This window comes from Eleutherodactylus coqui, chromosome 2 (genome assembly GCF_035609145.1).
Source record: "Eleutherodactylus coqui strain aEleCoq1 chromosome 2, aEleCoq1.hap1, whole genome shotgun sequence".
NCBI classification, from domain to species: Eukaryota; Metazoa; Chordata; class Amphibia; order Anura; family Eleutherodactylidae; genus Eleutherodactylus; species Eleutherodactylus coqui.
The window spans coordinates 219,227,526-219,251,834 of record NC_089838.1 but is presented as its reverse complement, the minus strand read 5'-3'; the positions used below and the strand labels follow the sequence as shown (position 1 = coordinate 219,251,834).

The window sequence follows — 24,309 nt, the reverse complement described above, 5'->3', positions numbered from 1 at the left end:
TCGGGGGAGAAGGGTCTTGGTAAGGGAGGTGACTAAGAACCCAATGGTCACTCTGGCTGAGCTCCAAAGATGGGAGAAACTTCCAGAAGATCAACCATCACTGCAGCACTCCAGCAATCTGGGCCTTATGGCAGAGTGACCAGAAAGAAGTCTCTCATCAGTAAAATACACATGAAAACCTGCCTGGAGTTTGCCAAATAGACTTTCAGACTGTAAAAAACAAGATTCTGTGGTCTGATGAAACCAAGATTGAACTTTTTGTTCTCATTTTTAAGCATTATGTCTGGAGGAAACCAGGCACTGCCCATTACCTGCCCAATACCATGTCTACAATGAAGCATGGTGGTGGTAGCATCATATCGTGGGGGTAAGTTTCAGTGGCTGGGATTGGGAGACTGATCAGGGTTGATAGAAAGCTGAATAGAGCCAAGTACAGAGATATTCTTAATGAAAGCCTGATCCAGAGCACTAGGGACCTCATACTGGGCAGAAGGTTCACCTTCCAACAAGACAGTGACCCTAAGAGCACAGCCAAGACAACAAAGAAGTGGCTTAAGGACAATTCTGTGAATATCCCAACCAGAGCGCAGGCTTGAAGCCAATAAAACATCTCTAGAGAGACCTGAAAATGGCTGTCCACAGACGGTCCATGTCCAACCTGACACAGATTGAATGGATCTGCAGAGAAGAATGGAAGAATACCCAAATCCAGGTGTGTAAACTTTGAGGCATCATACTCCAGAAGATTGGAAGCTGTAAAAACTGCGAAAAGTGCTTCAACTAAGTACAGAGTACAGGGTGTGAATATTAAAGTCAATGGAAAGTGTTAGTTTTTAGTTAGTTTTTTTTTAATTACAAAAATTTCTAACTCTCTGGTTTAATTTTTTCATTATAGGCTACTGAGTACAGAATGATAGGGAAAAACTTTTTTTTTTTTTAATTTACACAAGGCCACAACATAACAAAATGTAAAAAAGTGGAAGGGTGTGAAGACTTTATATTGTATATAAAACTTGTTATAAAGAAGACCCTTGTATTTGGGAACAGCAACATTAGATCATCCTGAGAAAGACCTTCGTTAAATGAGTTGTCTGAGATACAGTAAAGATAAAGCAGTCCACTTTTATTCCCAAAACAGCGCCACTCTTGTCCATGGGTGGTGACTGAATGGTCCTGAGCTGTAATATGCATGGAGTCAAACCTCTTTAGACCAGATTTAAAAAATCAAGTGTCCTTATACAATAATATCAAATAATGAGGGACTTAAAGAACCTACTGCCTTCCTCTAAGGGCAGTGCAACACCTGTATATAGAATGCTGAATCACTGAACCTACACTAGTGTTAACTAAAACATAATTTTCATTCCTTCTAATTAATATAAATGAAATAGCATACAGTAGACAGACAAACATGGTAGTTGTAAAGACAGACAAAAATTGTAGTTGCTTAGGGCTCCAGGTCAGTAAGCAGGTTTCCGCAGCTCCTGAGCTCACTGTGCTATGCTGTTTGTGTAACTCCCATTGACTTCAATGGGAGTTACACAAACAGCATTCTGCAGGTCACTCAGCTATTTCCATCCTCCTGATTCTTCCCAGCCCAAAGTGGCTGGGGTTGGAGGGGGGCCCTAACTCAAGATACAGTGGATGCAGGTCCCAGAGGTGGAACCCACACCTAACAGAGTAATAGTCTACTCTGTTGATACGCCACTAAAGTCTGAGATAGGAATACCCCTCTAAATCTCTCTTTAAAGGAGATGTCCCGCGCCGAAACGGGTTTTTTTTTTTTTAAACCCCCCCCCCGTTCGGCGCGAGACAACCCCGATGCAGGGGTTAAAAAAACCACCCGCACAGCGCTTACCTGAATCCCGGCGCTCCGGTGACTTCTCTACTCACCGCTGAAGATGGCCTCTTCCTCCGTGGACCGCAGCTCTTCTGTGCGGTCCACTGCCGATTCCAGCCTCCTGATTGGCTGGAATCGGCACGTGACGGGGCGGAGCTACACGGAGCTACACGGAGCCCCATAGAGAACAGCAGAAGACCCGGACTGCGCAAGCGCGGCTAATTTGGCCATCGGAGGCCAAAAATTAGTCGGCACCATGGAGACGAGGACGCTAGCAACGGAGCAGGTAAGTAAAAAACTTTTTATAACTTCTGTATGGCTCATAATTAATGCACAATGTATATTACAAAGTGCATTATTATGGCCATACAGAAGTGTATAACCCCACTTGCTGCCTCGGGACATCTCCTTTAATGTCCTACTGGTGCCTTGATGAATTTTAAAATGGAACGTATAGGAAGTGAAGTATAGGGGCAAAAGATACTCAGGTCTCAGTGTTGGATCGCCCGTTTCAGAGTGCTAGCCTAATTACTTAGTAGAACTAGTTTTACAGGGCAAGTGCTAGAAAGAGTGCTCATTAAAGCTTGCCTAACAACTTGCAGTCCTTTTGAAGTTTTGTTTGTGTAGTCTATTAATTTTAACTGGAAGGGATATAAGCTATGTTTTAAACACCAGTGTAGGTTCAGTAATAGTTAAATTTAATTATGTCATCAAAGTATACTCACAGAATAGTATTCAGATTTTTTTTTACATTTATATACCAATGGAAATTCATTCCAATGGAAAATACACAGAAGATGCTGTATATAAAAAATAGCCATTGAAGGTTAGCCCATGCTTATCACTAATGTTATGTATCAGGCTGCAGACAGCACTTTATCAATGTTCCAATCTTCTCTGGATGTACTTTCTGCTGCATTCAAAAAGCAGATGAGGCAAAAGGATGGCAGAGCATGATATGTGCTATCAAACTGGAATAAATAGAAGCAGGCGTAGTTCATGTATACATTCCATCTGCAAAGCTCTTGGCTTTATATATATATATATATATATATATATATATATATATATATACATATATGTGTGTGTGTAAATTTTTTTAAAACAATTTTTATTAAATTTTTGACAAACCTTTTAACAAGGAAAACAAAGCAATATTGGAGTAAGGCATATGAATTACTGACCCCATTTGAGTTTACAGGACCTCTAAGAACATATGGATAGTATGCTGTACTACTCTCTTTTAGAACATATCACGTGCTCCAAGATTTTGTTTTCTGTTTTCAATATGTGATATTTAATGTATTTTCAGATAGAGCTTTATATGATATTTGACAGTTGGGTATCCCTATTTACAATTATATACCCCAAAGTAACATAATAAGAGGGTTGTCCAGTCAGCTGTGAATGTTCCATATTAGCTGATTACAGCAGTCAAACATATGTTGTGTCTGTGAACAGAAATGCAACAATGTAATGTATTCATAGACTCACAATGGAGCACGATGAACATTTGCTGTTTGCACTGATTGACAATGAATGTGAATGGATCACGGTTGAAGAATCCATGGAATATAAGAGAAAAGCACATAATAGAAGTAGAATAGACTGTGCATGTGACATACCTTAATTATACCTTGACATGTTGCTAGAGGAAGGCCAACCAAGCTTGTTCCGTTTATAGACATGATTTGATCGCCAATGCTGAGTTTTCCAGAGCGGGCAGCCGGCCCCCCATTCATCATATTTGCTAGTATTACAGTAGGAAGTATGGAGCCCCATCCAGATTCCACAATAACTACTCCCAATATTTCTCCCTTGAGCTTTTCCACCTGAAGCTGTTAACAAGCAAATCACATCCATGATATTTTACACAAAAGACCATACGGCTGTATTAAAAGCAGTACCATCAGATTACTTTACCTCCTTGCAGTTTTCAGAGTTTGAGAAGTGTATGAGGTCATCATTATACATTTCTTGAGTATTTATGATGTCACTATATTCTTTTTGACTGAGGTCTTCTGGGTTGATCCCATTAGCCCGTAAGAATTCCTGGTAGGCAACACTGAAAGCTTGCCCAATTGACTGTGCAATGAGCTGGGCCTGTGCAGAAAAGAAGTACAGTCTATAGTCTAGCAGCATTTCATCTCCCACTGATGTCATATATTTTCTGTAGTTTAGTAATAATCATCTTATTCATTCATAATTGTATTCATTTTTGTAATAAACCGAATAACAGTAGGAGAAACAGAGCAAGTACCAGGGGAAAAAAGTAATGTAAACATATTCCTGCCACTAGGTGTCGCTATGTAATAGCGTTTAGTCAGTGTATAAAGTATTATTCCGCGAGAATATCAGCTTTTATGTCTGCTCTTCTTCAAAAGAAAATGATGTTGAGGTCATTTAGAAGTCATACATATTGTACTGCGATATTGCAGGCCAGATACCTGCTATTGCTATGCTGCAGTTATTAGAAAATATGTGGATGACATTACCATACACAAGAGCTATCCTTTCTCAAGATTGCTCACAGGATTTTTGGTTATAATGCAGCCATGATGCTGCTGTTTATTTGATGCCAAACAATAAAATGACAGTCATTGCCAGGTCCCACTGATTTAGAATGCCATGCAATTCTTACATATTCCTATATATATAAGGCATGCTTGGCAGCAGATTAAAGGGGTTTTCCATTGTCTCTGTAACTCTCATGCAGGTTTCTGTAAGGCTTTGGCTTATATCCCCAGTCATTTTTACAAGGCTGGTTAAAAAGTCTGAAATAGACTTGCAGGATGGCTGCCTTCTAATAGGTGGCGCTGTAGAGGCATTTTTCCATCTGCTCATTTGCATACAATTCCCAACGGAGCATGCATGGCCTTAAGAATCTACTCAAACCTACTAGGTGATCTCCCTAATGAGAAACTTTACCCCTCCTGACCCAAATCTATAGGCCTCTCACTAGCCAAGCTAGCAACCTACTGCACACTGGTACTGATGTATCTTGACGCCACCAGGAAATAGTGCTGGACAGCACACTGACAGCCCTGTGACGCCCTGTGTACCTCATTAGCTGATGAGATGGCTCCCCTGCAGGTCCTGGAAGGCCAGTATCATCCTTCCGTCCCAGCTCCTGGCCAACAGTTGTCCTCCCAGCTCCCCGCTGCTGCTGTCAGTCTGGCAGGCTCCCGGGTGGCCCCAGATGTAACCTCCGCGATGCAGCGTTCAGTGTCCTAGGCTCCCCGGCCATTTTGTTTGCTGCACGCTGCTGTACTCTGTTGGTCGGCCCTTCCCCGCTGCTCCCTCCTCTCCCGCACACTGATGAGGGACAAAACCCCTCAAATAGTCAGTCTGCACACGGTTTATAACTTTGTCTTCTGGAGAAGATTCTGGCTGTGGCTTATATTCCCAGTCATTGTTACAAAGCTGGTTAACAGGTCTCACATTCACTTACAGGAATGCTGCCTTCCAATAGGTGGCGCTGTAGAGGTATTGTTCCATCTTCACACTTGCTTTAACTGGAATGCAGAATTAGCCTAGCTCGCTGCCTATGCAAGTCCTATTCACATCTATGGTGCTATGAAAACAGACAAGCCATTATAGCTGTATCTGTAGTCACAGCCATATCAGGTCATAAAGGTAAGCTGGATCGGAGGGGCCCTGATTTAAGGTGGGGTAGATTCATATCTATCAGACATTTAGAACTTTCCATTTTAAAAAGCATCAGGAGATTTCTCATGCCAACCGAATGTGGAGATTGTTATCAAGTCGCGACGCCTACTGGATCTTTACAATGGGCATGAGATTCCCCGCGGGATTTAATTAAAGATATGAGCTAATGTATCATTATTAGGTTTACTGCTCCTGCGCTCATGTCCTTTCTTTTATTCTTTGTTTTTATTTTATAATACATATGGTATCCATTCGGTAGATGTTTATTGTTCCTGTTATTATATATATCGTATTCAGGGTGAGTCACAATTCAGGGCCACCAGGTATATTTTCTGAATGAAAAGAGAATCAAGCAGGAAACTTTATGTAACACTAAGGGCGCCCACCCACTGGCGATTTTTTTTCCCTGCGAAATTCGCAGCGTTTTTTTCTCTGCAGGGGTCTATGGGACTTGTAATGTTAAAATCGCGATCGTGCAAAATCGCGTTTTCGCGGTAAATTGCGATTTTGCGCGATCGCGATTTTAACATTACAAGTCCCATAGACCCCTGCAGAGAAAAAAATGCTGCGAATTTCGCAGGGAAAAAAATCGCCAGTGGGTGGGCGCCCTTAGATGGCGGGGGACTTTTTGGTGATATGGTGGTGCCTGTCAGTCATCTGGGGGGTGGCAGCCATCTTGGATTCCCCCCAAAAAACTTCAATGATAAGAGGGTCATGGGATATATGATTTAAAAAGGTTTTCCAGGAAAACAGTGTAGGGGCGGTCCTGAGCGACTCCATGACACGTCCCGCAAAGCCTCAGTGGCCACTCCGTGGCGTTATTGTGTGATTAATTATTATTTAAAATAATTTAGTGCTGAACAGCACAAAATGTGGAGTTCAATGAGATGAAGAAATCGCCCAATGCCAGGGATTAAGATTAAACATAATGAATTTTTTTTCTTTCTTTCAGGTGAAGTTACGGTAAATCATTTATCAGTGGACAATTTAAGAACCATGCATTGGTTGTTTTTAACTCAGGAAACTCACAATTTGGGAATAATGTGCCTGGGATCTCTGACTAGAAATGGCTGAAGTCTCTCTCTCCTTTTGACAACTCGCTCTCACTCTGACTACAACCTGACTACTCTGCTCTCCTCACTTGGGACCCCTGAAGACTGACTAGTTACCTGTTCTCTGGCTCTCACCAGACTGCTCCTCTGCTCTGACTAACGCTCGACTAACTCACTCACTAGAACCACACGACTGCTTTCCTGACTCTCCCCACTACTCTGACTGACCTCTCTCTTGTCTCCTGCACCGACTGCCTGACTCTCACAATCCCCCTCTGCTCTCACTGTAAACCCCCCACTGAACTGACCTCTCACTCCTGCCTCCTCTGACGACCAACTGATGAAACACTCTACGTGCACTTGGAATAATTTTTCCTCTCGCGTTGCCTAGTAACAAACGCACCAGTCACTGAAGCCCTCGCTCCTGTCACTCAATGGCTTGGCAGCCTATCAGGGTGCTCAGCTCATTTCTGCTGCCGTCCAATAACAGCTATGTCTGTTGACAACCAATAAGAAATAAATGGTTGCTGGGAAGACTATTAATTGCTCAGTTGCAGGGCAAGTTAACCTACAGTTAATCTCTGCTTGCCCTGGATAACTTTTAAGGCCGTCATACAATGACAAAGTTTTGTAGGACCCATTTATGGGCTACTACAATAGTATTGATGACCTACCCTAGGGAGGCCAGTGCAGTGCTGGTGCTTGTAACTGTAGGTGCACTACCCATTAAGATTAATGGCTGCTGCTCCTGCAGTTACAACCACCAGCCACTACACCAGGGTCAGAGCAGTAGCTTTCGCTTTCGACCTTGGTATTGCTGTGCTGACAGTGGGCACCCAATGAGCTCCGGTCCCGTGCAGTGAACCACAGCTGATCAACTATTAATGACCTATTCTGAGGCTAGGTTATCAATAGTATTTTCCTGGCAAACCCCTTTAATGGTAGAATCTCATCAGAAATTGATTAGTGTGGTAATTTTTTTCAATATCTGCAACAATTTTTGAATTATGGATGATATTGTGTTGAGTATTAAGTAAGTTGTTATGTTGAATTATGTGGTATGGAAAACACAATATGTTTCCTATCCCGAAGTGTTGACAGCTGTGCTAGCTGTTTTCACGAAGAGTCCACAGAAAAGCCTGAGGAGGCTAGCCTTGGAGCATGGGGTGAGTCAACTTCTCCAGTTCTTGGTTTGTCCTGGACACTACCAGTTTCCCTGAACTTCTGAATCAGTTCCTTGACATTTGTGCACTTATTGGCTGTTTTCCTATGTATTCCTGCTTGAAAACCTTGCGACCTCATGTGAAAGAGTCAGTCAGCAACAATCACTTTATGTATAGTTGTTAAGACATACCAGTCAGATTATATTAGGCCGGGTTCACATCTGTGCTGGAACCTTCATACAGAAGTTTCATCGCAGATCCGGCAAAAATACCGTAAAAAATAGCATTGCATGCAGTTCTGATAAAATGCCAGGCAGCTGAGAGGAAACCAAACGGACCCCATCATAGTCAACGAGATCCGTTGGTGCTATATGACAGATCTATTCGGCCAGAGGTTTTTCCCTTTCCTGCTCCCATAACAGAGCAGGAAAATGGACCCCTGATGCAGATGTGAAAGCAGCCAAAGTCAGTGTACCACGATACTGTGAACTAATCTTACCAAATCATCCAGTGTAATGACTATGGCAAAAACACCAAAACTAACTGGAGAACAAGGTACCTTTTAGGGCAGCTGATTTGAGAAAGCAAGTAGATTCTCTTAGGTCGGCTTCACACTGGCGACAAAATCACGCAAGATGCAGAAATCTTGCACAAATATGAACCCAGTCTTGTGAATGGGTCTTACACATGAGCAATGTCTTCCCGCATAACACTGCAATGCGTTGAGGGAAACAAATCATGGCATGTCCTAACTTGAGCTTGCCCTCGCATCGCATCGCCAATTGTTTTCAATGGGGTCGTTGGCAGCATCGCACCATGTGAAAAGTGCACACAATACGATGCAAGGTCTCCTATTGAAAACAATGGGAGAAACTCAACCAAATCTAACAGCTGTGCCGGAGCAGGCCTTCCACCCCCAAAGTAATGCAAAGCTGTTTTCACATGGATGGAGAGTGCGATATAGGGGCGGGATTCCTGGCCCCATATCGCTCGCCCATGTGAAGTTAGCCTTAACATCTCTTTTAACATTTTCTTCTGCTGAAATTAAAGGTATGTACTGGTAATCATAGCTTTGCTCCAAAGTCAACCATTACCTTTTTTGCTAAAAGCTTTCCTAAAGGGTGAAAGTTAATTTATTATAGTAATTCCAATATCAATATGTTTTTTTTTCTCTTTCAAGCGTAGAAAAAAAAATGTACACAAGCTTTATATTAACTTCTGTAGCCTAAAAAGTCACAGCAACTGCAGGATTCTGCAAATAATGTGGCACAGCCTTATTATTCTTATTGATGTAATGTGTTCCTTCTATGGCAAAGCCGATGCGTCCCCTGGGGTATGGAGATTATCTCTGCACAACACATTTTGTGACTGCAGGCAATGGGAATATATCCATCGTGAGAAAACAAAAATATAATTGGTATATTGCAGAGACTAGAGAGTGTCTCATAATGAAATCAGTTTTATTAAGAATAATCTTTTGGCACCGGGAGGGGTGGGAGATCTCACAATGGCAATTATAGCTGACTCAAACACTGCCTAGCTGAAGAAGGTATTTAATCAGAATTAGGGCACACTGCATCCCGGTCTGTAGAGAGAGAAAACTAAATCCATGAATGGAAATTTTCATCAATGAAGGAGGAAAATACAGTTCATTGCTTAGTCTTACATTAACTATATACACTGCAGAAAGAATCCAGGCAAATTTTTGAGCATGCCATGGACATTCTGGAGAGAAACGCTCTGGGTGAAAGTGTTAACCCTTTGCAATCCAATTTGTATCCTGGTTTTCCTAGGGGGCTTACTCTTTTTCTGCTGTTATACAACGGCGCTATATGTTGGCTAAAGCCAGTACTGCATGAGGTGACACATTGGATAGGTTCTGACAGCAGAGAGGCTGGCAATATACAGTAAGAGAACCCCGACGGACATCTTCCAACATCGGAGCTGTACAGCCTTAAATCATAATGTCTTAAGACGTCAGACAGTGGATTGGAAAGGGTTAAAAAGTGAACTGATGTGCCCACCACTCCTATTTACCCATTTCTTTTTATACAGTATCATCTTTGCGTTATTTTCCTTTAAACATATTCCTTCCTGGCTAACACGCCATTCTGGTCCAGCATGTGCCAGATCTGCTGGTTCCATTATTCTCATTCTTTGGCTTCTATGATAGAGCCAAACAAAGGAATAGGGAACCACAGGTATGAACGTGGGCGAAGATGTGCTGCTCAGACTCTATCGTTGTTCTTGAAGTTCACTGGGACATAGACCCCTTTCCCAGCATTATTCTGCTCCTGTCTGTTTGTCATAAAGTAGTACCTCAAATATCACCTCAACCGTTGCTACTAAATCGAAGTCTGTGTGTGAAACTTGTCAAATGGTCATGCAAATGTGAGATGGTACAATGCCTATACAGCGCCACCTACTAGAAGGAACAGAGTGTGGGAGACCGCATCTGAGATGAAAAACTTTGTGGACTCACTTGGTGTGGACACCTGGGCCCTGTGGGGGCAACCGGGCGCCTCACCTGTGATCCTATAGATGGATAGTAGTCAGCTAGTTCCTATGCTGGAAGAATCCGCTTCGTCAGGGGAGAGCTGAAGGAATTACGGAGGGCTTCACAGAGGGGAAGGTTCCCCGGCATATAGAATATGAAGAAAACAAAAAACAATTACAAAAGATCCTGCGCTCATAGGACAGCTTTGAGACAATATCTCCAATTATCCACAATGACTATCGCTTTATAGGAGATAAAAGACACTAACTTAGGAGGGGGGGACATGGTACCACAGAAGCCCCCTCCTAGTGTCGACACTTCATACTGCAATGCTCCGACTCAGAGTGGATGGACGAAAACCCCCTCCTCCTAAGTAAGTGTCTTTTATCTCCTAAGCGATAGTCCTTGTAGATAATTGGAGATATTGTCTCAAAGCTGTCCCGTGAGCGTGGGAATTTTTGTACTTGTTTTCTATTTTCTACCTATTAGAAGGAAGCATTCCTGCAACAATGGCTGGTAATACAAGGAGAAGACTCTGGCTTTGGCTTATATTCCCAGTCATGTTACATGGCTGGTTAGAAGGTCTGAAATTGACTTGTGGGAATGTTGCCTTCTAATGGGTAACTCTCTTGAGGCATTGTACCATCTTGTATTTGTACACCAAGTTTGAAGAATGCATGACCTTATAAGCCTCCTCACACCTACTAGGTGCTCTCCACTATACTATACTCCTTCCAACTCTGGTCAAATTGTCATGCTAAGTATACAATGTATTTCTGTGCACCTAAAAGGGTAAACTACTGCATGCATTATCACCACTATATGAATTATACATTCAGAACTCAACTTTTAATTCCAATTATTAGAAATCCCCTGTATCCCATCCAGAATAAAATGAGGGCTTTTATATTGCATATTGTAAATTAGCCCTGTGCCTTATAATAGCTGACACAAGTCTGCATGCAGGACAACCTCTGGTGATAGCACTCAGCTGGGACACTCCAGGTAACAGACATTAAAGAAATGTATCAAAGACAATGTTGTATCATGCGTTTCTATTGTAAGGGTCTTTGATGTCCAGCAGTGTAAGAAATTGGAGCTTGGCAGCAGAAGAACCTTAACTATAGCTGATTTCCCAGAATATCATGTACACTTTAAAAATCAAGAAGAAAAAAGCTTCAGATCTGGGAATGGCAACATTTCAGCTCTGTGTATTAAAAAGCTTCAAAATGAAAAGTTATCTTAGAATAGCTTCTTAAAAAGAATTCTGCCTCTACTAAAATGACTGCATTGTCCAATGATAGAGAGTGATTTACATTTCAGGGGAGATAGGATGAAAGTACATTCACCATTTATATTTCTCACCAACCTTCCAATGATCTGTCTCTAAATGAATATGTAGGAAAGCATAAGTGGCATAAAGCGAGTAACCAGTGCATCCCAAGTATGTAGCATTAAACCTTCCACTGCCACAGACCACCAGGAATTTTAAAATAAATCATTTGATTGCCATAGGCTACAAGGGATTTTTAACATTAACCTCTTCACTGCCCTAGACCACCTTGTATGCTGACCTTAACCCCCATCACTGCCCTAGATCAATATGGATTCTGACATTAATCCTCTTCACTGCCATAGACCACTAACTGTGCTGACAGTACCCCAATCACTGCCCTAGACCACTTGGCATGCAGATACTAAGCCCTTTACTGCCACAAACCACAAGGCATACAGTCATAAACCGCTTTACTGCCACAGACCACCATGTTATGTGGCCGTCTATATCTGGCTGCTTTATAATTAATTATTAGGGCGTTGTATATTAATATTTATTTGACGTTATTCTGTATTGCCTGGCTTACAAGTAACACTGCATAAAGAGAAGTTGTGTGGGGGTTATGAATGGGAAAGGGGGTAGGGGGAGCAAGCCAAATGTAGGCATCGGAGCTCGTGAGCCTTTGGATACATCCCTGAGTAAATGTGAATGAGACCAGTAATGATAGTGTGGGTCTTTACAGTACACTATATTATATGAGGGAATAATATTGCCACTAATGCTGACACAGAACATGTAAAAGACCCATGTACGTGAAATCATACAACATAGAACTGAATGCGATAGAACATTTAGGATACTTTGAGTAAAATAAAGCTGTTGTGTGACTTTAAAAAGAATGGACAACTTACATCTTCCGACTCAAACACGTGGCAAATCATCTTGTACTGCTTCTTTCCTTCCTGACCACCTGGAGTAGTTTCTATACAATCTTGTGATGCAGATCTTGGCATCCGACGTCTTGCCATCAAAACAACAATATTCCCAATGTCAGCAATGTATGAGATTGTCCTTAGTGCATGATCCATCATTGTTTCCTGTTTACAGAAAAGAAAAGGTCTTAGAATCTCTCAAACATGCAGTAGTATGAAGTTTCAAAGTTGTACTAACTGTCCTTAAGACACCTAGGAACTATGCAAGTAACTGGATGGAGAAAATACTGCTTCCCAGCAAAATGTATGCTTTGTCTACACATGCTTACCTTACAGTATCTCTACTCTTTGTTGATAATATATTAATGTTTAAAGGGTTCTGCAACACTTTAAGGGCTTAAACAAACGTGTTTGCGCACATTTTTGCACGTGTGAAACGCATGCCCGCAAAATGTGAGAAATCAAACCCATTGATTTCAATAGTTTCAGTCTCATGAGCGTATTTTTCATGTGCAATTCCTACAAGCGAAAAAATATAGAACTTGCCCTAGAAGTTTATGTCAGGTTAAAAAAAGTAAGGGGAAGGGTGTGACACTGCGGACAATACACGGAAAAGAAGACAGCTGGCCCTTATAAGGCGTAAAGAGCCATTCTGTTACACAGAAAGGAAGTATCACGCTTGTGTGTGAACTGGCATTGCAAGAAGAAAAATTTAACAGTGCTATGCACTGACACACGCGTATCGCCATCTCCAAACCTTGTTCATGTGCAAATACGCTCCATTGTGGTGAGACATTCATCTTTCGAAGTCCTGAAAATGAGGATTTTTTAAGGAGTTATGGGTGATCACTAGGGATGAGCGAGTATACTCGCTAAGGCACTACTCGCTCGAGTAATGTGCCTTAGCCGAGTATCTCCCTGCTCGTCCCTAAAGATTCGGGGGCCGCCGCAGCTGACAGGTGAGTTGCGGCGGGGAGCAGGGGAGAGCGGGCGGGAGAGAGATCTCCCCTCCGTTCCTCCCTGCTCTCCCCCGCAGCTCCCCGCCCCGCGCCGGCCCCCGAATCTTTTGGGACGAGCGGGGAGATACTCGGCTAAGGCACATTACTCGAGCGAGTAGTGCCTTAGCGAGTATACTCGCTCATCCCTAGTGATCACACTGCATAGACATGGATAAATTTGTTTCATGATGTATCTCCATAGAAAAGGAGCTGTTGCAACATTGTAGAACATACATGTTCGAACAAACATACATACAACCATAGAGCTTATTCACACATCCGTATATAGGTCGAGTTTTCATGCCTGGCCGATCTACGGTGTCCCTTTCTGCAGGGGGAGGAGGCAGGCCGGCTCGGAAGCAGTGCACTGAGCTCCCACCCCCTCTCCGCCCCGTGCCACTGTTTACAATGGGAGGGCGGGACAAGGGTGGGGCTAAGTTCTGCCCCGTCCCGCCCCCTCCCATTGCAAATAGTGGCGAAGGGCGGAGAGGGGGCAGGAGCTCAGTGCACTGCTCCTGGCCCGCCTCCTTCCCCTGCAGAAAGGGACACCGTATATTGGCCAGGCGTGAAAATGCGGCCAATATACGGACGTGTAAATAAGCCCTTATATTGTGTCACTCAAGCTGAGCCTCTAGATCAGTGATTTTCTCAACCTTTTTCAGCCCAGCGCCCCCTTTAGGTATTGGGATGGTGGCCAGCGCCCCCCAAGCATTACTAGTTTAAACCCAGTCAAAGTTTACCTTGTTTAGAAATTTAAAGGACAAATTAAAATACTGAATACTTTTTTTGGAGAGTTTGATAGTCGTTAACAGATTAGCATTAATTGTGAAAACACGTCTCTTAAAAATTACCAAAGAAGTATTTTAGTCAGCTAAATTTTAGCTGCTAAAATGTAGGTGTTAAATATTTCAAAACAGGTTAATTGTGGATACAATAATAAATAGGCTTTATTGCAGAAGATAATTTTTCGAGGAAGCAAGCAATAAAACCACCATCTTTGATTATCATTCGATAGAAACGTACAACGTATAAAGAAAATGCAAGATACACCGTAATCCTTAATGATTAGAAGACTAATTAAAATCCAAGAACAATGAAATTCGACTAATAATAATAATTATGTTTGCCACGATCAATCTGAGTCATTAATGGCTGCCTTGGGCCAGATGAGCGGACGCCAATTTCGCGATATCTGGTACTATCTTCATTAACCGCAGTCTCAAATCGCCACTAAAAACATATCTGGTTTGTTTCTCGCTTTTCTCAGGAGCTGCTGAACCACGCTGAAGCCCCTCTCAACTAAGTACGTAGATGGAAAAGCTAACACGAGCAACTTGACTTACTGCCACAGGATATGATAGGAATTCTTTACTTTTACTCACGTTGAGAACCACTGCTCTAGATTATGCAAACTCATAGGATGTTGAAGTTGGCATCCCTGGTGGCCCCATACATGTTCTATTGGCAATAAATCTGGCAACCAGGAAGGCCACAGAAGACTGACAATGTTGTGGAGACATTCCTGTGACACCCTTGCTGTGTGCAGCCGAGCATTACCCTGCTGGAGAATGCCTCTTGGAAGTCGCCATAAGAGGAACACATGTGGATGCAGGATGTCCTGAACATATCGCTAAGCTGTCATTGTCCCTCGTACCACTACTAGGGGTGACCGACTCTCCTATGCGATGAGCCCCCGAGACCATCACACCAGCAGTGGGGGCAGTGTGCCTCTCCTCAACAAAGGGAGGATTGAGGCGCTCACCCCAAGGTCTACAGACATGAACATGGCCGTGGTCAGTGCCCAAACTAAACCTTGATTTATTGCTGAAAACAACCTGTTTTCACTCCCTAACAGTCCAGTTTCATTATTCACAACACCACTGCAAACGGAGGCAACAGTGGGTGGATGTCAAATCCAATACGTGTTAATCGGCGCTGTAAAGCTAAATGTCCTTCAGCCAAGCCCCTGAAAATTGTTCTGACAGACACAGGGCCTGTAATGATGGTGCCACCTGTCTCTGGATGGTTGGCAATAAAACAGTCGGATGATCAGACAATCCATTCCACTGGAAGTCTGTCGGAGGCACCCTGAGCTCATCCACCTTGTGTGCATGGCCTCACGCATCCACTAGTCCCAAAACCTCCTACTAGTCTGGTCAGGAGAGCCCAAATGGCAGGCAATTGACCATCCAACTTCTTGTACTCCAATAATACGACCCCTCTCAAACTCTGTTTACTGGGCTGTTAATCTTTTGCATTGTGTTCTAGAGGCGTCTAGTGGTCAATAAGTTCTATACAAGTGGAAAAAGCCTCTAACAGACTTTTATAGGCCAAGGATAGAACCACTTTTAGAGCCTCTGGGCGTAAGACCGTTCATCTAATCACATCACCACACTAATCATCTGCATATCTGCCTGAAATGTAACTGCATGCCGAATTTTCCAGCTAAATGAAAACTTCTTTTAGGTGCTTGATTGTTTTTACAAAGTGTGTGTAATATAATTTCTATATATTAATATGTAATCTACAACACAACCACTGGGTTGCCACACATAAACATGTGTAGTATTCACGTCTTGTGACAGAGTACTGTACCATGACATCAGGTTGTTTTGAAAAGCTTTACATCTTGCAGATCACATCTTGGAATAAGCTGAGCCAAGGTGGCAAAGGTGTAGCAGACTGTTTACCTGCAAAATCGTGTGGCCATTTAACAATCAATTTGAAACAGCATCAAACGGTATCTTGGCACAGTTCTCAGCTGTACTGTAACCATGTCGCTCTATGGCCCTACTGTGACTTTCCACTGCATTGCTGGGTCTTTTAGGCCTCCCTCATACAGGCATTTTTGTACAGCGTTCAGCGCTGCGCTAAACGCTGTAGAATGCAGCCATTCATTTTAATGGGGCTGCTCACACAAAGCTGAAATGCAGAGTCTTCAACGCTGCACTTTGACAGCGTTGCATGTTCTATCTTTGGGCGTTTTCAGCCCTGCTTCGCCCATTGAAATAAATGGGCAGCGGTTTCAGCACTGCAGAAGACACGGCAAAACTTGGTGCCGCCTTTTTGGCAGCGTTAACCACACAACGATTTTTGGAGGGAGGGCTTGCAATATAAGCCCTACCCTGAAAATCAGTCCTAGCTACACTACATAGAAAAAAAAATCAATACTCACCTAGCCGCTGCCGTCCGGGTCATGGCCGCTGGTCTTTGCCGCTGCTCCCGGCTTCCTCTGCACTGACAAATCTATTGCTGTAGGCCAGGTTTGAGAACCCCGTCTACAGCAATAGATTGCTGTGATTGGTTCTCGGCGCAGGCTCGAGGCCCAATCACAGCCCTTCATTGACTGTCTCAGCCAATCAGAGGTCAACAATAGTTAATTGGCTGGGGAGCCTCACTCAGCTCTCATTGAAATCAACACGAGCCATGCCTGCAGTTACAAGCACTGGCAACTACTCAGAGGTCGGCGTGCAGACTTCCCCTGCTTCCACTCTGACCTCTGTGTATTTGCGGCGCTGACAGCATGCACCCGCTCAGCTGATTAATCGGGGTCCTGAGCAACAGACCCCAGCTGATCAACTATTGATGACCTATCCTGAGAACAGGTCATCAATAGTATTCTCCCTTGAAAACACCTTTATGTGACCCATTGGTGCTGCACTAGCAGCTATTTGTGTTGCTATGCTTAATGTTTCCGTTCCTTCTCCCACACAGTAATAATCTGCCTTTGTGCCCCCACACAGATCTCTCTTACCTGCTCAGGAGGGTTTTCATTTCCTGCATTATCAAGAAAAATGCAAAAAAACTTCCCCCACAGCAGCAGAGCCTAGAGTCTGACCCTACCACACATGTGACTGCTCACATGGTCAGGACATCATCAAAGCTCTGTCAGATTTTCTAGCAGCCCTCCTATACATATGACCGATCATCACATCAAAGGTCCTTCAGTCCTAAAGTTATCTCTTCCTCTGCTCTCCTGCCTTCTTTAACTATAGGCTGGTATGTCACCCTCCCTCGTCATTGCACCCAGGGCACATGCCCCGCCTGCTCTTCTGAGGAAGGACACACCTGTGTATACAGTTGAGCTGTAAAAAAATTCCATTTGGAGTCCTGCAACTGGAAACCAATCGATCTCTAGAAGGAATGGACCTGTTCTGTTTTCAGTAAAGATGTGACCACAAACATACAAATATATTTTCAATGTGATAGCTGTGCTACAGACAGCTATCAGTCTCACATTACCTCCTACTAATGTCAGTAAGACATTTGACTGCCTATTCACCGAAAACACGACCTGGAGGCCAGTGTAGATTTCAAACCACTGGCCGACACATGATAAAAATCATACAGCATGTGACAAAAGCATGTTACAGGCATTTACCTAACCCAAGTCATTTTACTAGTCATCACATACCTTCTAATGTAACATTCAATGCACTTGTCATCAGTATTTTTTCAGCAAAGAAGCTAGAAGGGTTTGATCTACATATTGTCACCTAGGCTCTCTATAAATGGCCTCCAGTAGAATAAGATTAGCAAAACAGCATATTACATCTCAAAATTAATCTCCCTAGAGTATAAATATGCAATGTAAGCACTAAGCTTGCCTACAGGTACTGGCAGTCACACAAGAAGCAGGAGCAGCAAGGTGGTGAGCATTGGCTAATTTAATACTAAACTATATTAAACCCGGCATATCCTGAGAAGCATGATGTCAGATACTAAACAAGTATATGTCCAACAGGCACCTCGATAGACGCCATCCATCACCAATAGACTTCCATGTTAAAAAATCGTATATGTTTTAAATATACATTTTTTGACCGAGTAGCTGTGATGGATAACTCTGACGGTTGTTTTTTTTTACTGGATGGTACAAGACTGAAGTCAATTGGCACTGTATCATGGCAAGTTGTATAACGTAATGGAATTCAAGCTAAGGGAAAAAGAGGATGCAAAACAATTGTGACCATAGGGGATTAACCTTGAATTGGTCCTGCTGTCTTCTTCTCAGAAGATGGTTGATTTCAGTTTCAGAGACTCACTTGACAACCGTAACTTTCTTTATCTGGCACCTACCGGTTTTATTCCATCACCACAATGATTCACAACACTTAACACTTGACTGTAAACTGGTACATATATCAACACCTGGCCATCTGGCCTCTAACTATACAGTATACTTGTCCTTAACTTACAGGTCTAATGCCATCACATTTCACATTACCAAATACCTGGTATAGAGGGCATCTCTTCTCATCCAGCCTGGGTGGCAGGACCGAGGAGATAAGGGCTCAGGAGCAATTAAGGAAAGACACAGCCCCTCTTTTTCCTAATTACTAAGAAGAGGCACTCTTTTTTGCCAGATGAACTTTCATATAGACCTCTAGCGAGCCAATTCTTGTACAGTATAACTACACAGTGTAATGTACAGTTTTTCTTTGTAAGACTTCGTTACCTTTATTTTGAAAAATCCAATAAAATTCTTGTAATAAAAAAAAACTTAACTTCTACTACATGTCATGACACTAATGTGAACCTGCAGTGAGAAGTATGCAGCTTACATTCTTTGTTATTGGTGAGTGAATTACTACTCTTTACTCTTTGGTTGTTCATACTCTTTGTTGCTCATATACGTATTTACAATCTTTTTTAAAGATATGTAATAAATGTTAAGTTTTATTATATTGGTTTTCACCTTTCTTTTTGTCTTTGATTTTGAATTTCAGTGAAACAATATAGTTGATAATACCTAGGGAACCTGTTTTGTACTTTAGTATATACCTACCTACCTAACCATCCAAACCTCTATCCACCATTCATTATAAATGTGCAGTGCAGTATGCATATATAATGTGACCAGGTAAAAGAGCGGCAGAGGGATGTGACCAGGGGGTGGGGGTAGGGGGTGACTTATCACAACATATGATTTTACCTCCGTCATTATAAAAAGTACAGGGCCATTTAAAAAAAGACAGGGAGCATATTCCGTAGCATTTCCACATCCAAAAAGCTGTTAAAATCTGCACCAGTGATACACTGGAAATCAGTCGTGTATCTACAGCTGATTTCATGCCATGTGGCGCTCCCCTCACCTGCTCTGTAGGCTTCCCGCTGCCTGGCTAACGGTTCCCAGCAGACTGTAGTGGCCTCACCTGACCACCTGCACCTGACCAGAGTTGCTGGGAACTGGGAGCCAGGGAGCGCTGACAGTGGGAAGCCTTCGGAGGAGGTGAGGGGGAGCGCCGCATAGTATGAAATCAGCTTGGGTACGAAGCTGATTTCCAGTTCTACTGTGGACATTCTGTAGCATTTCCACCACATGTAAACATACTCTAAGTCAGATTTATGTATGCTACCACGTGCAGAGTGGCCTCAGTAGTAATAGTGCCCCCCCCCCCCCCCCCCAGTGATTCCAGTAGAAATAGTGTGTGCATTTGGCCGCAGTGGTTACACACCGGCTGGTAATCACTTTAATGGTCACCCTGCGTTCCAAATGTGGGACAAAAGCAGGAAAGAAATCCCGAAAGCAGGACAAATGGCTGTCTCACCTTTGACCCTGGGAAAAGTGGGGCACAGGGTCCCAAAGCAGGACTGTTCCGCCTATATCGTGATATCTGGTCACCTTAGCATATACATTTTTACAAGTCCCTGAACTGTAGGCGGGGATGCAATATAAAGATCAGGATCTGATGATGCTATATATCTTTTCGCAGACCACAGTGTATATCACATCTACTTGCCAATATTATTACTAATGGGCTACAACAAGCTAGGATATTGTAGTCTTGCTGTAATGTCCTAAGCACTCATAAGCAGCAGAAGCAGGCAGGTTTTGCTCAGATATAAGTACACATACTTTGCCCTAAGCTTTGTTTTAAATGAGTTTCGATTACTTACATCCCTCAGGTAAACCGTAGTAAACACGTGTCTGGAATTACTATATAAAAGTCAATGCAGCAAAAAACTCAATGATTTTAGCTACTATCTTGGCTCTCAGGGAAAGAGTAAGGCCATTCTCACACGACCGGATTTGAATTGCGGATACTATGATAGGTGTCCGCACGGATTTTCCATGGAAGAACACAGGCATTGAAACGCATGCTTTTTCGAATTTTCCTTCTCACAGCGTGTTCCACGCATGGAAGAAAGATTGTAGCATGCTCTATATTACCGTGGAATTCACATGGACAGCCTCCTATGATGTCAATGGAGGTGTCCGACCTGCAGCCCATTCACATTGATATTGCGTTTGGGCTGTGGGTACCGTGTCATCGCTACACGACGTTGTGGGAAATACAAACAATAAAAAAAAACCCTGTACTGCATATGACCGTCTGCGAGCCTCCACAGTCATACACGATACAGTAAAGTGCTGTATGCAGGGTCACCGGCCGGGCTCACAGCTGGAATTCCCACATGCGGAATTCGACGCGGTCATGTGCGGATTTAGGGCTCCTGCAGATGAGCGTAAGCGTACATAGGCTCTCGATAGCGTGACCTAATAGCGCTGTGAAGGGAGCACTATTGCAGGCCATTGCAAGCATATCTGAACATTTTACTGTACTTTCCTGCCGGGCTTGTTCACATCAGCACTCGACACACCTGCGCCATGATTGAACAGGCTATGCAGCCTAATTAGTCCCTGGTGTTATCGTTTAACACCAAAAAAATGTGCCGTTTAGTGCGCAATTTCGTGCGGACGTGTGGAGCGCCTTTCTGCACCCCATAGACTCCTATGGTGTGCAAATGGGTATGTAAATGCGCATACAATTAAAGAATTTCACCTTTATTTTCACACACCCGAAAATTGAGCGCAAAAACGCAGAATGTGAGGCAAACCTATGAAATCAATGGGTTCTATTCTCTGCGTTTTGCGCAATTAAATTTTGCACTTGCAAATATGCACGCAAAATCGCCTGTCTGTAGAAGCCATTGAGACGGCTTCACATGGGTGTAAGCGCATTTCTACGTGCATTTGCGCTAAATAATTGCGCAATGGGAATTACATTTTTTGCCCATGCCTGTGCAGGTTTTACTGGACGTTTTGTTTGCGTATGTCATGCGTATTTGTGCGTGCAAAAATACACGCAAGCGTGCTCTCATTGATTTCAATGGGCAATTAAGTGAAACTAGTTTATTATGTGCTACGTTCCCGTGCAATACGCATAAAAATAGAACATGCTGCATATTTTTTTGCACAAACTAAAGACGCGCGCAAAATATACTCATGTGAACGAATTCATTGAAATCAACGGGTTCTACTCACTGTGACATGTGTACGCAAATTTTGCAGGGCGCAACATGCTGTGCAAATGCGATCATGTGATTCAGCTCTTACTTGTGGAAAATTTCTGAGATGTGAGCACGTGCCTAAAGGGAGGTGAGCAGTAACTGCTGGAAGTTGTAGTACTGCAGGCACTGCTAAGCACGCCCGGCATGATGTGGTAACTTCGCTCACAGTTTATTCTCTCATTAAAACTTCAGCACTATTTTAGTAGAGCTCAGTTTACTTTTTGCACATAAAGCTGTGACAAGTTCTTCTTTATGTCGGCGCCCTGCGACAGTGTAGATGAGGAGATTATGCGGCTGTGAAATGTCCTATCTCTCTGCTCCACGCAGGTAGTGGGTATAAATCACTGTGTTATCGCTCTGGCAGGCCTACTGCTCTTATTTCTCTTGGTTTGCTGACTGTGGCCTTCAAGTCACTTTGATGTGCACTGTCTTAGTATTAAAAGATGATGAGAAGTGCGATATTCATGTGCTGGCAAATATATACAGATAAACTGACTATTGTATGCCAAATGTATTTATTCAATTTAATGTGTAGAGATAAGCTGCATTATGAATGTCTGGGTGGGGAAATACAGCGTGGAACGGCTGACATTTTACCAGGACAAAGACGAGATGCATTGAGGTGGACTTTTACGAAGAGACCTAAATTAACAGTGAAACCGGATTTTGCACCTACACGCTTACCTAAAAAAGTACATATATGGCTGATCTGCAATAAGTACAGTAGAGAGAGATATGGACCAATGAGTCATAACATCAAAGAAGTGTGATATTGCATGAGGCAGGGGCACTGGTGTAACTATAGCGGATGTAAGGGATGGGGTTGCACCCAGGCCCAGGAGCCTTAGGGGGCCTATAAGGCCTCTCTTCTCCATATAGGGAGCCCAGTACAATGACTAAAGCCTTATAGTTGGGGACCCTGTAACAGGTTTTGCATTGGGGCCCGGGAGCTTTAAGTTACGCCTCTGTGTTAAGGAGTTAAAAGAAGTTGGGAGGCCCCAAGATAAACTTTTAAGCTACACCTGGAGGCCCCACTCATGGCGCCAAAGCAGCTCAGACCCATAAGAGCGTGGACTCCACAAGACTTCAGAAGGTGTCCTGTGATGTTATCAGCAGATCTTTTTTGGACGTGGGGTCCCATGGATCAAGCTTATTTTCCAGCACATCCCAGAGTTGCTCAATAAGATTGAGATCTGGGGAGTTTAGAGGTCAAGTCAGCACCTTGAACCCTTTGTCATGTTCCTCAACACATTCCCAAGTAATTATTGCATTGTACCAGGGTGCACTGAAAGAGGCCACTGCCTGAGGCTAATTTCACACAGGCAATTATGATATCACTCCGTGAATCCTGACAGCTGCGGCAGAGGATCGCGGAGTGTCTCCCATTGTTTTCAATGGGAAACCTGGCATCGCACCACATGCACCTAGCACAATGGGCGATGCAAGGGAATGCCCAAAGGTAGGATGTGCTGCGATTTGGGAAAAAAAGAACACTCATATGCATGACTCTATTCAAAAGAATGGGGTTCATATTCATGCGAGATTTGAGCATCTCACAACGCACAAATCTCAAGCGATTTTCTCGGACGTGTGAAAATGGCCTGAGAACATAACAAATGCAACAGGCTACACCTCATACTGCTGATCATTGCTCTTAGCACTACATTCACTGGTGGGGACTTTCTTTTTGTACCAATTGTCCACCAATGAGCCCAGTATTCTGCCCAGACGAAAAGTGTAGGGATGGGGTTTACTATTTATTTCCCTTGTTGGGAATATAACAGGGTGATTCCTGTCTGCAGGCATCTTATTGGGCATTCAGGGGTGACTAAGGGAAAAAAAGGTCCTCCTCCTGCTTATAATAAGAATATTGCATTCCTGGCAACAATGGTCTTCCAGATCTGGTAAAATACTCAGTTTTACAAATGTTATATAGATTTTTCTTCTTGTATTGCTCCTAATACCTACATGGCTTTACAAACTTGATATGTATATATTGCTGCATGTGATTACTTATTCGTTGTGGCATGACCTGCTGCTACCTTGTAAATTCTCACTTTGGTCAGTCTTTGAATATGGAACCTACGGTAGTTGTGGTCCGTCTTAAATGTTACTTTTTAACTATTTATTTCACTTTCCACTCTAGTCACTCTTGCTACAGTTCACAGATGTGCAATGTCAGAACATTTGATTATAAATCTGACCCAGTCACATCAATATTTGGAGCTTTTCAAACTTGCTCCAATCCTTAGACTTGCCCATTTTCGTGCTTCCAAAACATCTATTTCAAGAACTGAGTGTTTACTTGTTACCTAATATATTCCCTAATATATTCCTTCCCGACTCCAAACCTGGCAGTCAAAATAATCCCTGGATCCACAACCTTTCTGAAGTAATCAGTGACTATAACATGCAATATTGTTACACTGAAGTAAGGTGTCCAAGCCCCTCTTAAACTCTTTTATTGAGTTCACCCTCAACACGTCCTCATACATAGAGGTCCATGGTCCCACTGCTCTTACAGTAAAGAACCCCTTCTGTTTTTTAGTAGAGAAACCTTCTTTCTTCTAGATGTAAAAGCTAGTAC

The 24,309-nt window shown here is 43.0% G+C and overlaps 1 protein-coding gene across 2 annotated transcripts in view; it reads right to left on the bottom strand.

The window, feature by feature from the left end:
- The window catches only part of APBA2 (amyloid beta precursor protein binding family A member 2), a 313,956-nt gene that overhangs the window by 67,107 nt on the left and 222,540 nt on the right, over positions 1 to 24,309 (bottom strand). For both annotated transcript variants that reach the window (XM_066592503.1, XM_066592504.1), the window contains 3 exons: positions 12,409 to 12,594; positions 3,764 to 3,943; positions 3,466 to 3,678 (listed from right to left, as the gene is read on the bottom strand). In XM_066592503.1, the coding sequence (XP_066448600.1) occupies positions 3,466 to 3,678; positions 3,764 to 3,943; positions 12,409 to 12,594 (579 nt within the window). The remainder of the gene's footprint in view (positions 1 to 3,465; positions 3,679 to 3,763; positions 3,944 to 12,408; positions 12,595 to 24,309) is intronic.